Source organism: Copadichromis virginalis, linkage group LG19 (genome assembly GCF_057382275.1).
Source record: "Copadichromis virginalis isolate Kocher_CV1m ecotype Utaka linkage group LG19, C_Virginalis_male_GT1.1, whole genome shotgun sequence".
Classification (NCBI taxonomy): Eukaryota; Metazoa; Chordata; class Actinopteri; order Cichliformes; family Cichlidae; genus Copadichromis; species Copadichromis virginalis.
The window spans coordinates 23,557,595-23,570,590 of record NC_140636.1 but is presented as its reverse complement, the minus strand read 5'-3'; the positions used below and the strand labels follow the sequence as shown (position 1 = coordinate 23,570,590).

Sequence of the window (12,996 nt, the reverse complement as noted above, 5' to 3'; positions counted from 1 at the left end):
ATAAAGAAAAGGTACTATTTTAAAAATGAGACGTCTAGATACATTTCATGTGCTTTGAATGCCCTTTATATTTTTATTTCTTTATTACAAATCGAATACTTTTGTTATATTATTAACGATGTAATAAATACGTGATTGTGGTTAGATTATTTTCCGTGATGCACTCGAATGCAGCAGCGTCCAATAACTGCGACTCCACAAAGATTAGTAACACACTGTTGCTTTTAAGGGAGCGTGTTATTTCAGTAAATCCAACAGTTTATTGTTTATGTAGTCTAACGTTAGTATTCTACCCATGAGCCCGAGGCTAATCTAAAACTGTCAGCCGAGGGAAATGACATGGCAACGGCAAAACTTAACGCTGGCTTGCGGGGATTTGAAGTCGACCCTGTCGCTTTTTCTCTGAAGGAGTGAACTGCAGCAGCAGCAGGACCAGCAAGCGAGTGAAGTTTACTACTGTTCCCTCGATAACAAAAGAGGGGGACCGCCTTTGTTTGTTTTTTTTTGGATAACTATTCGACGCCATCGCACAGTTAAAAGCCTGAAAACGATTCGGAGTTCAAGACATGCTCCCGCCGTGTTTGTGTTGTTGAAGGTATACACTGTTGAAGTTAAAGCCAGCCGAGAAGCTAACTTTAGCCAGTTAGCTAGCGTTAGCTGACCCGCCCGGATGCTAAGCCTCTCACCGGCTCTGGCTAATTGCTGGAATGACCACAACCTGCATGTTAATACCGTTATAATAGTCACTGCTTTTAAATGCTTGTCTCTTTATTACTTTTGAGGAGTAGTTGGCGGTAAATTAGTTAGTGCTTGCGTGACAGATGTCAAAGCTAAGCTCGTCCAGGGTTATTAATAGAGATTAATACTCGCTGTTTTTCTTTTGTGCACTTTTCCCCAAAAAACTTTCCACCTTTCAGGACATGGACAACAGGGACGGGCAGTCTGAGTAACACTGACTCAAAACCATTGTTGCATCAGATCATCGACACCACCGTTGGTCAGTCCAAATAAATGTAAAGGCATCTCTGGGTCAAGGTACCATGGATATCTTTACCCGACCAAGCAATGAAATCCAAAGGAGGAACCCTCAGCATGACTTTGAACTCATTCAGAGGGTTGGAAGTGGCACATATGGAGACGTGTATAAGGTACAGTGATGTTCCCACAGTCTATCATTAGAGCTAGAGATAACATAACCCACCACATCATGACTAATCAGGCTGTCGCTGTAATTTAAGCCAGAGTGGTGTTTGCTTTGTAAGCCATGATAACATGTGGCAAACACATTGACAGGAGCTTTTGAGTGAGAGCCAGGTTGTGCATCCATTCATGCGCCAAACATTGCATATGGTGGCGCTTACTGTTTTTTACTTTGTTATCTTATTTTATTGGTTGGATCAGTTTGTTACCTGTATTTTCCTGCTTGTGGAGGCAGTGTTGCTAAACCAGTTTGACTGTTGTGCTCAGGTCGTTGCTTGTATCTTCTTGTTAGTTTGCTCTACCACTTTTGGTGGAGACAATGCAACATACATCAGAAATACATTCACCACTTACTTCAATAGGTACACCTGTTTAGCTGCTTGCTAACTGAATATGTCATTAGAGAGTCACATGGGAGTAACTCAACAGATAGGCATGTGGACATGGTCAAGATGGCCTGCTGAAGTTCAATTTGAACATCAGAATGAGGAAGAAATAAAGGTGATTTAAGTGACTTTGAATGTGGTTGTTGGTGTCAGATGGATAGTCTGAGTATTTTTGAAACTCTTTATCTACTGGGATTTTCCACCACACTATCATTGGTTGGCTTTACAGATAATATCTGAAAAAGACAAAAAGTGCCCAGTGAGCAGCAGGGGAAAATGCCTTGTTGATCCCAGATATCAGAAGAGAATGGCCAAAATGCTTTAGGCTAATAGAAGGGCAAGAGTAACTCAAATAACCACTCGTTCAGCATACCTCGTTATACAGAAGTATGCAGAAGAGCATCTCTGAATGCATAACATGTCTAACCTTGAACCAGATGGGCTACACCAGCTTATGTTGTAAATTGCCCTTACTTAGTGTACAGTCTCTTATTTCTTATTTTTTATTTGCATTTTCCATCTGCCTGTCACTTTGCTGCTGGAAGACTACAGTTTCCCCCAGTCAGGGTCCATAAAGGATATTTCTATTCTATTCTATTGTTCTTTGAAATGCGGTGGAACAGGAGATTCACATCATGGATGTGCACGTGACAAATGTGCAGCAACTGTGTGATACTATCTGTTAATATGGGCCAAAGGAATGTTTTGACCACCTTGTTGAATCTGTGCTGTGAAGATTTAAAGCAGTTCTGAAAGCGAAAGTGGCTCCAGGACAGTACAAGGACGTACCTAATAAAGTGGTCAGTTACAGTACATTGTGTGATGCATAACTTTTCAGAATAAGAGTTCAGCTGTCAAATTTGTGTTTAGTTTTTGGACATGGATATAGAAAGATTGTCAGCAATAACATATGATTATTTGGTTCCTTTTTCTCACTTGCATATGCGCTGTATTTATTTTGCAGCTTTTTGTGAGACAGTCTAGTTTCGTAAGTTTTTCTTTTTGGGGTTTTTCCCTTTTTTGTGGAAAAACTGGGCAAATAGTCTTGAGTCTACAGTCTTTTATTGCAGTTAAAACCAGAGGTCCAAAGTAAGAAAGAGTAGAGAGAGAGTAATTGACTGTTCGGGTGATTTGTTACCATGTTCTTCTTGAAAAATGGCAAAGCTTTACTTGTTCCAGCTGCACATTTATGAGGATTTGCTCCTTTTCTTTGTCAGATTGTTGTGAATCTCAAACATCTGGAGAATCCCCATAGAAAATCGAATGATTATATTAGTGCGTTGATGTATTTGTTTCAAGCCAATGCTGTTTTGCGTATGTGTTATTAATTTGCTGGGTATAGCCGACTAACTGCCAGATGTTTCCCACTGTTTGTCTGGCTGCGGCGAGGTGCGTTTTGCTGGAGAATTTTCTTGTTTATTTATCTGTCGCACACAAACAGACAAACCATCTGATGTAGACGTGATGGTTCAGCCGGGCTCACATGGCCTCCCTCCATACAAAGCCTTCCTGGCCAGCGAGCCAGCCCACCCTCCACCCCCAGACAGGCCACCGGTGGTATGCTGCGCCTGGTATTCTCCCGGAGCTCACAGGCTCAGAGCTGCAGTGAGTTGAAATATGATCAGGCCCCTGTCTAAACATGCGTTTCACTATGGGTGTGTTCTGCCCTTTGACAGAGAAAGCGCCTTTAGATTTGGGAAAAGTCCTCAGCATGGCATTCCTCACCTTTGAATGTTTACTACATGTGAATATATTGGTTTAACAATTTCATGGCATCTCTGTGGAGGTTATTTTGGTTTTCTTTAGTTGTAGAGTAATTCCCCAGGTTGTGAATCTTTTTCTGGTCAATTTCCTGTCATATAACACAATTAGAAAGGGAAAAACCAATCTTGGAAGGCCAGTAGATGAATGGAGTATCGATGGCTTTGAAAATATTTGCATCAAAGTTAAGTGTTGAGGGACAAAGAGGGAACTAAGGGATACTGTAAATAGTCAGTCACTTGTAGTAAAATCATTCTAGAAGCTAGTCTCACCACTCAGCAGCCATCTTAGTTACACATCCATTATTTGACCAGCTATTTTACAGCCTTATCTAAATTACTTATATTTTGATTGTCACAAGGGCATTAAAACTGCACTTATAGGCTCAACAATCAAATTTGACTTAAAAAAAAAATGCTAGAAAAGTTTTGTTTTCCCAAAATAATGGGGTACCTGGAGGTATTTTGAGTTGTGAAAAGTGCCAGGTCTTTCACACTTATGATGTTTACTCACTTTGTTCTATGTATATGTTCAGTTTGAAGGAATCAGCCTCACTGTAATTACCCTGAATTTGCGCAAACATGAGACCAGAGACGTGAGAGAGAGATGGAAAGAATCCTAATGGAAATGAGAAACAGTGTCACATGCTACATATTCTCTGCTTCATCTCGTATGTGGGTATTATAATGAAAACTCCCCCCTTTAGTGGCTTATTTCTTAGGTTGGTTACCTCTGCTTCAGGAAGTAACAAACAGAGGTTCAACACAAATACTAAACACACTTGAGTTTAAAGCAGAACAGTCACATGCTCTCGTAATATGTGCACAGTAGGAAAAAATTGTTCTGTTTTCTTAAATGTCTTTATGTTTGTGTGCACGCAGCTGCATTTTAAACAGTTTAAAGCTTTGTTTGGGTTGCTGTTTACATGTGTGAATCACCACCACATTCCACTACTGAAAGATGCCCAGGCTGCTGGGTTTTGTGGTTTATGGCTGATTTAGCCGCTCGTCCAGACATTTCACTCTCTCGGATTAGGCAGCATCCCGTCTTGACCTGGATTTGGACTTCAGTGAAACCTGCTGTAGCACAGGACTTTTACACATGATGGATGCTTTGTAAAATCTATGAAATACAAACATGCTTGTCGGCATTATGAAGTGATTCAGGGAAGAAACAAAAAATTAACTGAGGAATGACTAAAATATGCAGACATTCAGACATTTATTCATAAGTCACAGACGGTGTCCGGCCTTTCCCTGGTGGCTAATTTATAATGCTGGTTGGCCACAACTTCTTTTCTTTATTGACTTTTGTGTTCAAGTTTATTTGGTCTCTATAGTCAGTGTTTCAGTCAATACAGTTAACAGGCGGTGAGCAACCTACAGTTAAAGCCTCAGTTAAAATTGTGTTATTGTGTTTTTCAGGCTCGAAACATACAAACCGGAGAGCTTGCTGCTGTGAAGGTCATAAAGTTGGAACCAGGTAAGAGCTGTTACCTTTATTTCATTATCTCATCGCAGTGAAAAGAAAACACACAGCTTTTTAGCATTTTACAGAAAAAAACTCCCCTCAAATAACTGTAAAAAAAATTTTTTTTGCTGCAACAAAACTGGACTTCTTACGTAAACTGAAGATTTTATATAATATTTATCAAGAAAAGGCAAATATCTAAACAGTGAAAAATAAATCTCATTTCCCAGCAGGAGTATGATGTGTGGTTTTGTGTACAAGGAACAGAAAGACTGGTTCCACTTTGGGGTTTATGCTGGTAATGACCTAGTGACAGAGTTAGCACGATCCAGATTAGTGGGATTACGGAGAGGGCTTTGTACCACCAGCGACCAGACAGAGCTCAGCTGATTAACAGCGAAGGAGGACATTCACTCCTGTTTATGCTTTTCTTTCATTCATCACATGTCTGGGTCAATGAAGAATCATAGGATCACTAATCAGTGTTTACATTTGTTCTTCTTGTCAAATGTTTAAATGTTTGATCCATGAACTTGATATATATTATTATTATTCTATATATTATTGTGCGGTAGTATGGATTCCTGCAGGACAGAGCATAAAAGTATGAATTTATCCTGACTTGGTGGCCTCGGCTTATGACAATGACTGAGATCAATGGTGCTAAATTTGTCTGATGGAGACCACAAGCTGAATATTTCAACTACAAATTTCAGAAAGCTGAAGCTGGTTGAGGGCCAAAACATGTCCCATCTTGTTATGTAATGCAGTTGAGCCGCAACGTATTTTCTTTGTTTGATTTTTTTTTTCTGATGAAGGTTCTTGTTGATTAAGTTGAACGAAAGGCAGTTTATAAAAACGTGCATCACATGTTTTGACTGCTCAAGATAGTTTTTTTTTTTTTAATTGGCAGGCTGGTCGTAAACAGATGCAAAGAAACATTTCTCGTCTTTCTTGTCACGCTTAACCTGTTAAAAAAAAAATTAGGAAAGTGAGCTGCATGCCAAAAGACAGACTTGGCGAGGGAGGAACGTTTCTTGTTTTTATGATGGACTGTGCAAAATGGTCGATATGACTTGTGCAGACTTGACAGGTTATATAGGAATGATCAGAAAATATCAGATGAAGTGAGAAGGTTGGACTGCAAAGGCTTTAAAGCAAAAATTGTTACAGGTTAACTCAATAGATTATCAAGATGATCTAAACCTGTGTTCAGAGTTCCTTTCTTTTCTTTTCTTTTTTTTTTGACCCAGCTTTGGTCAAAGAAGGACTCCTTTCTTTACCTAATCTTTCGCAAGAGGCCCTCCTTTCTGTGCTCGAGGTAAACAGCTTTGGGTGGACCGTGCAATCAAACAGGTTTAACCAGGAGTGACGCCCGTAAGAAAATACGGGACAGAAAAAGAGTTAGGAGTGGTAAAACCTTCTGGCGGTGAGACTGTGGGGCTTTTGACTGCAACATTAAAAGAAAAATAACCACTGAACCAAATTGGTGTGGGTTGTCACTGTGTGACCATTAATGACAAATGGAGAAGGACATTTCTTTGTTTTTCTTTTTTTGGTACAAACTCATAATCACTTCATCATTAGTCTGGTCGTCTTGTGACTCTAGTTTTTAAGTTCTGTGTGTTTGCAAAAACCTCCCAGCAGTTTCCACTAGAGATTCTCAGAACTATGTCACCAGACTTACCTTTTTTTTTATTTTACTTTCTTTTTTTTAAATTTCAACACATAAACAGTAACTTTTAATGTTTCCTAATCTTGTTTCTCATCTTTGGATGGTTCCAGTTAGCAGTCAGTTAAAATAAAGCCATCTTCTTCTACCGTCAGATATGTTTTTAAATTAAAAAAGGACTTTATTTCTGAGATTATCGGTAACAGGTTTCGACAAAAGTCCTACATACTGAAATGAAACTTGACACGATGAGAGGCATAGTGTATATTCAGAGCAGGGGGAAGCGCTCGATCTGGGAGGAAGTGGCTAAACTCTTAGGCCTCTGCTCACCAAGAAGAGAAGATTGTGGGGTGACTTGTTATGTATTTTGTTTTCTGTACTAAGCTCACTCACTAAAATTACTCCTGCTCAAATTTTTGTGGCTCTTCAAACCCTTTGCTGTCAGTCAACAGATATATTTAAGATTGTTTGTGATCCACACTAGTTCTCCCTGTACACATGTGGTATGACATAGTTATAACCCTGTTCGCCAAGGTGAGGCTTCATGTAGGATTCCATGAAAAAAATTGGAGCTTTGCGTCAAAGCTGTCAAGCAGTTGCTTTCACAAGGTCCGGTGAGTGTGAGGCATTACTCATATTCTTATTATAGCCTCTTATCTATAGGACATTTAACAAATGGAGTGGAGGGAGTCAAGCAGAATTACGCCAATGCTCCACTTCCTCCTGTTGAGGCTTCTCTTGACCATATTGAGCACCGAGTAATTCAATCGTCATCATTGCACATGTTGAATGTGTAACAAAAAGTACAGAAGTAAAAACTATGGCAGTGTGTTGAGTAAATGGAAAAAGAAACTTTACCAAGTAGATTTAATTGTGAATCTGATTAAAGCTTTTTAAAGGCACATTAACAGGAATATCCCAGCGTGCGTGTAAAAAGCAGTTGGAGGTGTATTCGACTTTTGCAATACGTCTTCCTTCTGGTAAACTTTTCTTTGACATTTCAGCTATGTAAAAGCTGTAAGCAGAATGTCTGACATGCCACCTTGGTGACTGAATGAGTTTTCGGGAAAAAAGTCTCCTTCTGTGTCACTTAAAATAATGTGACGCACGGAAATGTGTGCTTTCTGCTATACTGAGTTATATGTAGGAAAATCAAAGGCATATAGATAGTGTTTGGTTTATTTTAAGACACGACTCGTGTATTGTTTAAATAGTTTGACTCGTGTTTGCATTCCAGGCACGTGAAAAAGCCTAAACTGTCCCAGACACACTGAAAACAGGTTGGCTGTACGCAAGTTGCCTAGTTGCTTGCAAAGTGTTTGTGCACAATAACGAGCCGCTGTGCTTCAGGAAGTTTTTCTGCTGATCATGCTTTCTTTCTGAGTGTAACTAGCCCTGTATCAGAAAAGCTGACCCCAAACCACCTGGTTTGGTGTCTGAAGCACAGTATTGTTGTGTAATGCAGCTCAGTTTAATTTACTCTGATGATTGTATAACAGAAGCAAAAAAAGAGGTCTGTTCACATACCACCTCAGTTACAAGAATTCACAGGTTTGACCACAGCCTGGAAAGGAAATAAGTTTGTTTTCAGTAATTTCCTGTCACTACCAATGATGTGCAACCTACTATTTATTTAAGCAGAGAGTATATTTATGTGTGAATCAAAGAAAGTGGATTTTGTTCATCTGCACGTAGCGTTTCACTGGGAGAAAAGCTTCATCAGTTTGAGTACTTCTTCATTTCCTAACCTGGATGATTGATCGCGGAACCAAAGACATTTATATATGAACTTAAGCTTAAAGCATTGCCTGTGATGACAGTCACAGAGTGTAGTTGATCTTAACCAGCTGTTAATGTATTCCAGGGCTGTCTTTCTATGCTCAACTGGGACAGCTGAGCTTACATATTTTTGTCTTTTTGCTTCCTACTGGTTAAATGTGGTGGTGATCTTTGCTGAGCTGGAATGCTGCTTTGATAATGACCTATACCACATAAACTTTAAAACCTCTCATGTCATTGAGTGTTCTGTATCCTGCTGTATTTACACAGGGATAAAATATGGTGAAACCTTGGCAAACATGGGAAGACTTTTTGTTTACTGAACTGAAAAGATAACAAAGAGAAGGTTTAGGGTTGTTTTTTTTGCCTTTTTAAAGCCTAAAGTTTAAGGAAGATGCAAGCATTGTCACACGCTGGATGCTTGTGTGGTCGTTTGTGTCAACAGACTTTAGTGCCCAAAAAACATACTACCTCTGAGGGTTTTTACATGATCTTTTAAACTAAATGGTTTTTATTTTAAGACTGCAGTAATTTTTCATTTTAAAACAAAGCAGGGCAGAAAATGAAATAAACACTTTTTTTTGGTCCGTGTGTCTGTGATTTCTCTCTCTGTTTCCAGGGGATGACTTTTCCATCATACAGCAGGAAATCTTCATGGTGAAGGAATGCAAGCACCACAATATTGTGGCCTACTTTGGGAGCTACCTCTGGTAAGAGCCAGCACAAAATGCTCCTGCGTAGTCATTTTACCCTCACAGTTTGTTTTCTTTTTTTCCTCACTCTCACAGCCAGTCGAGTGCATAACATTTCTGGAATTCATATGTAACTGTCAAAAGGATTTAACAAGCCACTGCCTGAAACTCACATGATGTATTTAATTACTTAGTAAACCTGTGTGTGTGAAAGTATGACTCAGACTCTTCAACTGGGCAGACGGGTGCTGACTAGGCCCTTCGGTGCCAGGATGCTATTCTTCTGTTTTAATGGAGTCCATGATTTGTGGCTGGTATTTCAGAGGAAGTTGGCCCGGTTCCGCCCACATCTTCCTTAGACTTCCAGCAGGTTTAAATGGAATAAAAGCCTCTGAACTATTTTATTTGGCTATTCGTGCAGAGAGCTGTATGTCTTATCTCAGCAGGCATGTCTTATGTGGCGTTGCCACACAGAGCTCAACTGGATACAGTAAAGCGTTAATGAGCAATGAACTGTGCATTAATTATTATAAAACTACCTTAATTTAATCAAAGGAACCCCTGTTTATCTGGGGAAATTTTAAGTTTCCTGTTGACCCCTTTAGTTACCTGAAATGGTTTCCATGACCACCTAAATGTTGAGTGAAACAAGGTGGCAGTGAGCAACCCCTCTACTGGTTCACGTGTCGTTTTTATTAGGACTGCAACCATTCTCTAAATTATAAGGCCTTGTTACTGTTTTTGGTCTGTTTTTATATGTTTTTTAGGGTGTAGCGTGTGAACAACAAAGCTGAGAGAAAACTTCTCACCACAGCAGCGATCGCTTGTTGTATTTTCAGCACACGCTTTACCTGAAGGCTTTTTAGATGTTCAGCTTTCATGTGAAACAGGAAGAAACTTTCTATGGAGGATTCATTTCCAGTTTCAGAACTCTTACACCTCTTATTCTTAGTTGTTTTTTATCAGGGAGCAATTTTATTTTATTTTTTCTAAAACAAGCTTCGCAGCTTCTCAAAATGTTTGTTTGCTCTGGTGTATTTTGTGACTGCATAAGTGGTTAAAATGTTCTTAATTCTGCTTTTTTTTTCTAGTCGAGAGAAACTTTGGATATGCATGGAGTACTGCGGGGGAGGATCTCTGCAGGACATCTATCATGGTGAGCTTTAGTTTTATTCATACATGGCAAGGTGCAGACATGAACTACGTTTTATTGCTATGCACCTTGTGCCATCTCTGTCTTCAGCCCTACTAACATTGAATGAATGTGTGTAATAGTGACTGGACCTCTGTCAGAGCTTCAAATAGCATACGTCTGCAGAGAGACCTTACAGGTAATTTACTTGGAATATTTTGAGGAAACGTTACAGAGTTTGTGGTTTCAAATGTGGTCATTACGTAATGCTGTGCCTTCCTTTACAGGGTTTGGGATATCTCCACATTAAGGGGAAGATGCACCGCGATATCAAGGTACAATTGGTTTTTATTTCATTTTCTTTGAATGTGAATTTTGTCTCCTTATCGTGGCTGTTGTAATACATCACATACAAACACCGACCGTCTGATGATACTTTAAGCAGTAAATTTCAGAACATCTCAAGAAAAAGCAGCAGCACAAGTAGCAGTTTCAGTACTATTAATGTCAGCATGAATGCATTGGTGGCCCTCAAAATGGGGCAGAGGTCGGACATGGCAGCATAGGTGTAAAACCAAAGTCACAGGAAAAGCATAACTGGGTGTGCTTGCTCGGAAGCATGTGACTGATGCTACTTTTGCACTTTTGAGCTGAAGTTAACTTTGCTCGATGCATGCACTAAAGCCTGGAACTTCGCTCTCATGTGTTATCATAAAGGTCAGGGCTGGATCTATTATCTTTTTCAGCTCTATGCAGCAAGCACTTCCTGTTTCCTCTACTCTCACCGCAGGATGCCACCAGAGACACCGTCAGTCACAGCCAGCAGAAACAATATTAGTGAAACTATTAAAGGCTGTGATACTACTCCAAGTTTACGAGACGCCAGGATAGTAACATGCCGGGTGTTGCTGAGAAATCTTTACACATATAAAGCTGTTATTGTGGTTATTTCTGGCCCTGTATTTATCTTTTTAGACTCTGCTTGAGCGACTTTACGTCATTAACATTATAAGATGATCCTTATCTGCTTTGATATAGCTCCTCAGTTCAATCTCTGAAACACTCTTTAAGCCAACTTTTTCTGATTGGCTCCCCCTCGCAAACAGAAGGTTTGAGGAGCAGGTGGGCGGAGCTCCTGTGCTCACAGCAGTACAGTGTGTGCCTGAAGTGATCATATTGAGATCCATAATAGATACAACTGTTTGAATCTAATGTACATTTTTGAAACGTTGTTTTACATGAGAATCAAGCTTCATTCTAATGTTAATAAATTCTTGTTGTATGTTTTTTAAATGGATTTTCTCAGCATAAATCAAATGTTTACTCTTTACAGGGTGCCAACATACTGCTGACAGACAACGGAGACGTGAAGTTGGGTAAGTTCCTCTTCAGCATCTTTATTTCATAAGAACCTGAACTCCTGAACAGCCTTTAGCTGTATGTGCATTACATAATCTGAAAAGCCCTGTTATCCTTCTTACAGCTGACTTTGGAGTTGCAGCCAAAATAACAGCCACCATTGCCAAAAGAAAGTCCTTTATCGGAACACCTTATTGGTGAGTGTGTCATCTGTGTAAAACAGGCCTCTAGGCCCTTGACAGCTTTTGTTAGTTTGGTTAAAGAGTGCTGGTGAAAGACTCTAAGCCTTTTCAGCTCCATCCTAGAATATTTTTCACCATTTTCTAGATGAAAGTTCAATGTCACACGCTATAGATGTGTAGACCCTGGTACATTCAGGCCTCTGCTCTTTCACTAAAGCTGACTTCTGCTTTTTATTCTAACAAATGAGCCACTGCTAAATCTCTGTCCTCACTTTCTTTAGGATGGCTCCTGAAGTAGCTGCAGTGGAGAAGAACGGGGGCTACAACCAGCTGTGTGACGTCTGGGCTGTTGGCATCACAGCCATAGAGTTGGCTGAGCTCCAGCCTCCGATGTTTGACTTGCATCCAATGAGGTATGTTTTACTTCCTCCCCATAAATGATCAGTTAGAGCTCCCTTACATAATATATTAATACATTTTCCTCCTTGGCGTCATTAAATCCTCATTCCTTTATCTGCTGTAGGGCCTTGTTTTTGATGTCGAAGAGTAGCTTCCAGCCTCCGAAGCTAAAAGATAAGAGCAAATGGTGAGTGTTCCAAAGTAATCACAATGCTATTGTTGGATTGCGATATAATTTATACCTTTATACCTTGCTCTTAGATAATATGAATAATCGTTGTTTTAAACAAACTTATCTTATCCAACAGGTCTCCTGCCTTCCATAACTTTGTGAAAGTGTGTTTAACAAAGAGCCCAAAGAAGCGGCCCACTGCAGAAAAAATTCTAGGGGTAATAAATATTACTCTGGTTTTCCATGCGTGGTTGAAATGTTCAAAATAAAAAAAATATAGTGCAGTATGAGCGCTGATGTTTAAAAAATGTGAATGTTTTCGGAGAGTCTGTTGTTTTTTGCAGTGTCTTCTTCGTCTTCTTTTTTTCTTTTGCTTGTTGGCCTATGTTCCTTTGCAAATCTAAAACACCTGACAAACAAATAGAAGTTGTCATTCTGTCCAAATTCAGCAGAGCCTTATGAACCCCAGCTGGCCTCCTCAGCTTCTGTGTGGTTTGGCTGACGTTCTCAGTGTTTGGCTTGCCGTCAGACTCTGGCCTTGAACTGTTTTCAGTGTTTCGTATTTATTAAAGCTTATCTTAGTTTCAGCTCTTTAGGATGGGAGCCAGAGTTCAGTTAGCACCTGTTTCTAATTTTTAGGTATACAAGCACAGTGTATTCTCGTCTCATTAGTACAGCATGTATCTCTGAGGATAGTTGCATCCCAGAAGTCCTGGAATGTGATGATTTATCCTTATAGCTAGGAGTTGGTGATCTGTAACAAGCTTTTGGGGTAGAACACTACCTACAATC

At 39.7% G+C, this 12,996-nt stretch overlaps 1 protein-coding gene across 6 annotated transcripts in view; it reads left to right on the top strand.

The window, feature by feature from the left end:
• The first annotated feature begins 184 nt into the window (after positions 1-184).
• The window catches only part of map4k5 (mitogen-activated protein kinase kinase kinase kinase 5), a 28,300-nt gene continuing 15,488 nt past the window's right edge, over positions 185-12,996 (top strand). For all 6 annotated transcript variants that reach the window (XM_085441733.1, XM_085441732.1, XM_085441730.1 and 3 more), the window contains exons 1-12: positions 185-595; positions 918-1,148; positions 4,772-4,829; positions 8,888-8,978; positions 10,052-10,116; positions 10,236-10,291; positions 10,380-10,427; positions 11,426-11,468; positions 11,576-11,648; positions 11,915-12,046; positions 12,157-12,219; positions 12,341-12,422. In XM_085441733.1, the coding sequence (XP_085297859.1) occupies positions 1,041-1,148; positions 4,772-4,829; positions 8,888-8,978; positions 10,052-10,116; positions 10,236-10,291; positions 10,380-10,427; positions 11,426-11,468; positions 11,576-11,648; positions 11,915-12,046; positions 12,157-12,219; positions 12,341-12,422 (819 nt within the window). In that variant the 5' untranslated portion in view covers positions 185-595; positions 918-1,040. The remainder of the gene's footprint in view (positions 596-917; positions 1,149-4,771; positions 4,830-8,887; positions 8,979-10,051; positions 10,117-10,235; positions 10,292-10,379; positions 10,428-11,425; positions 11,469-11,575; positions 11,649-11,914; positions 12,047-12,156; positions 12,220-12,340; positions 12,423-12,996) is intronic.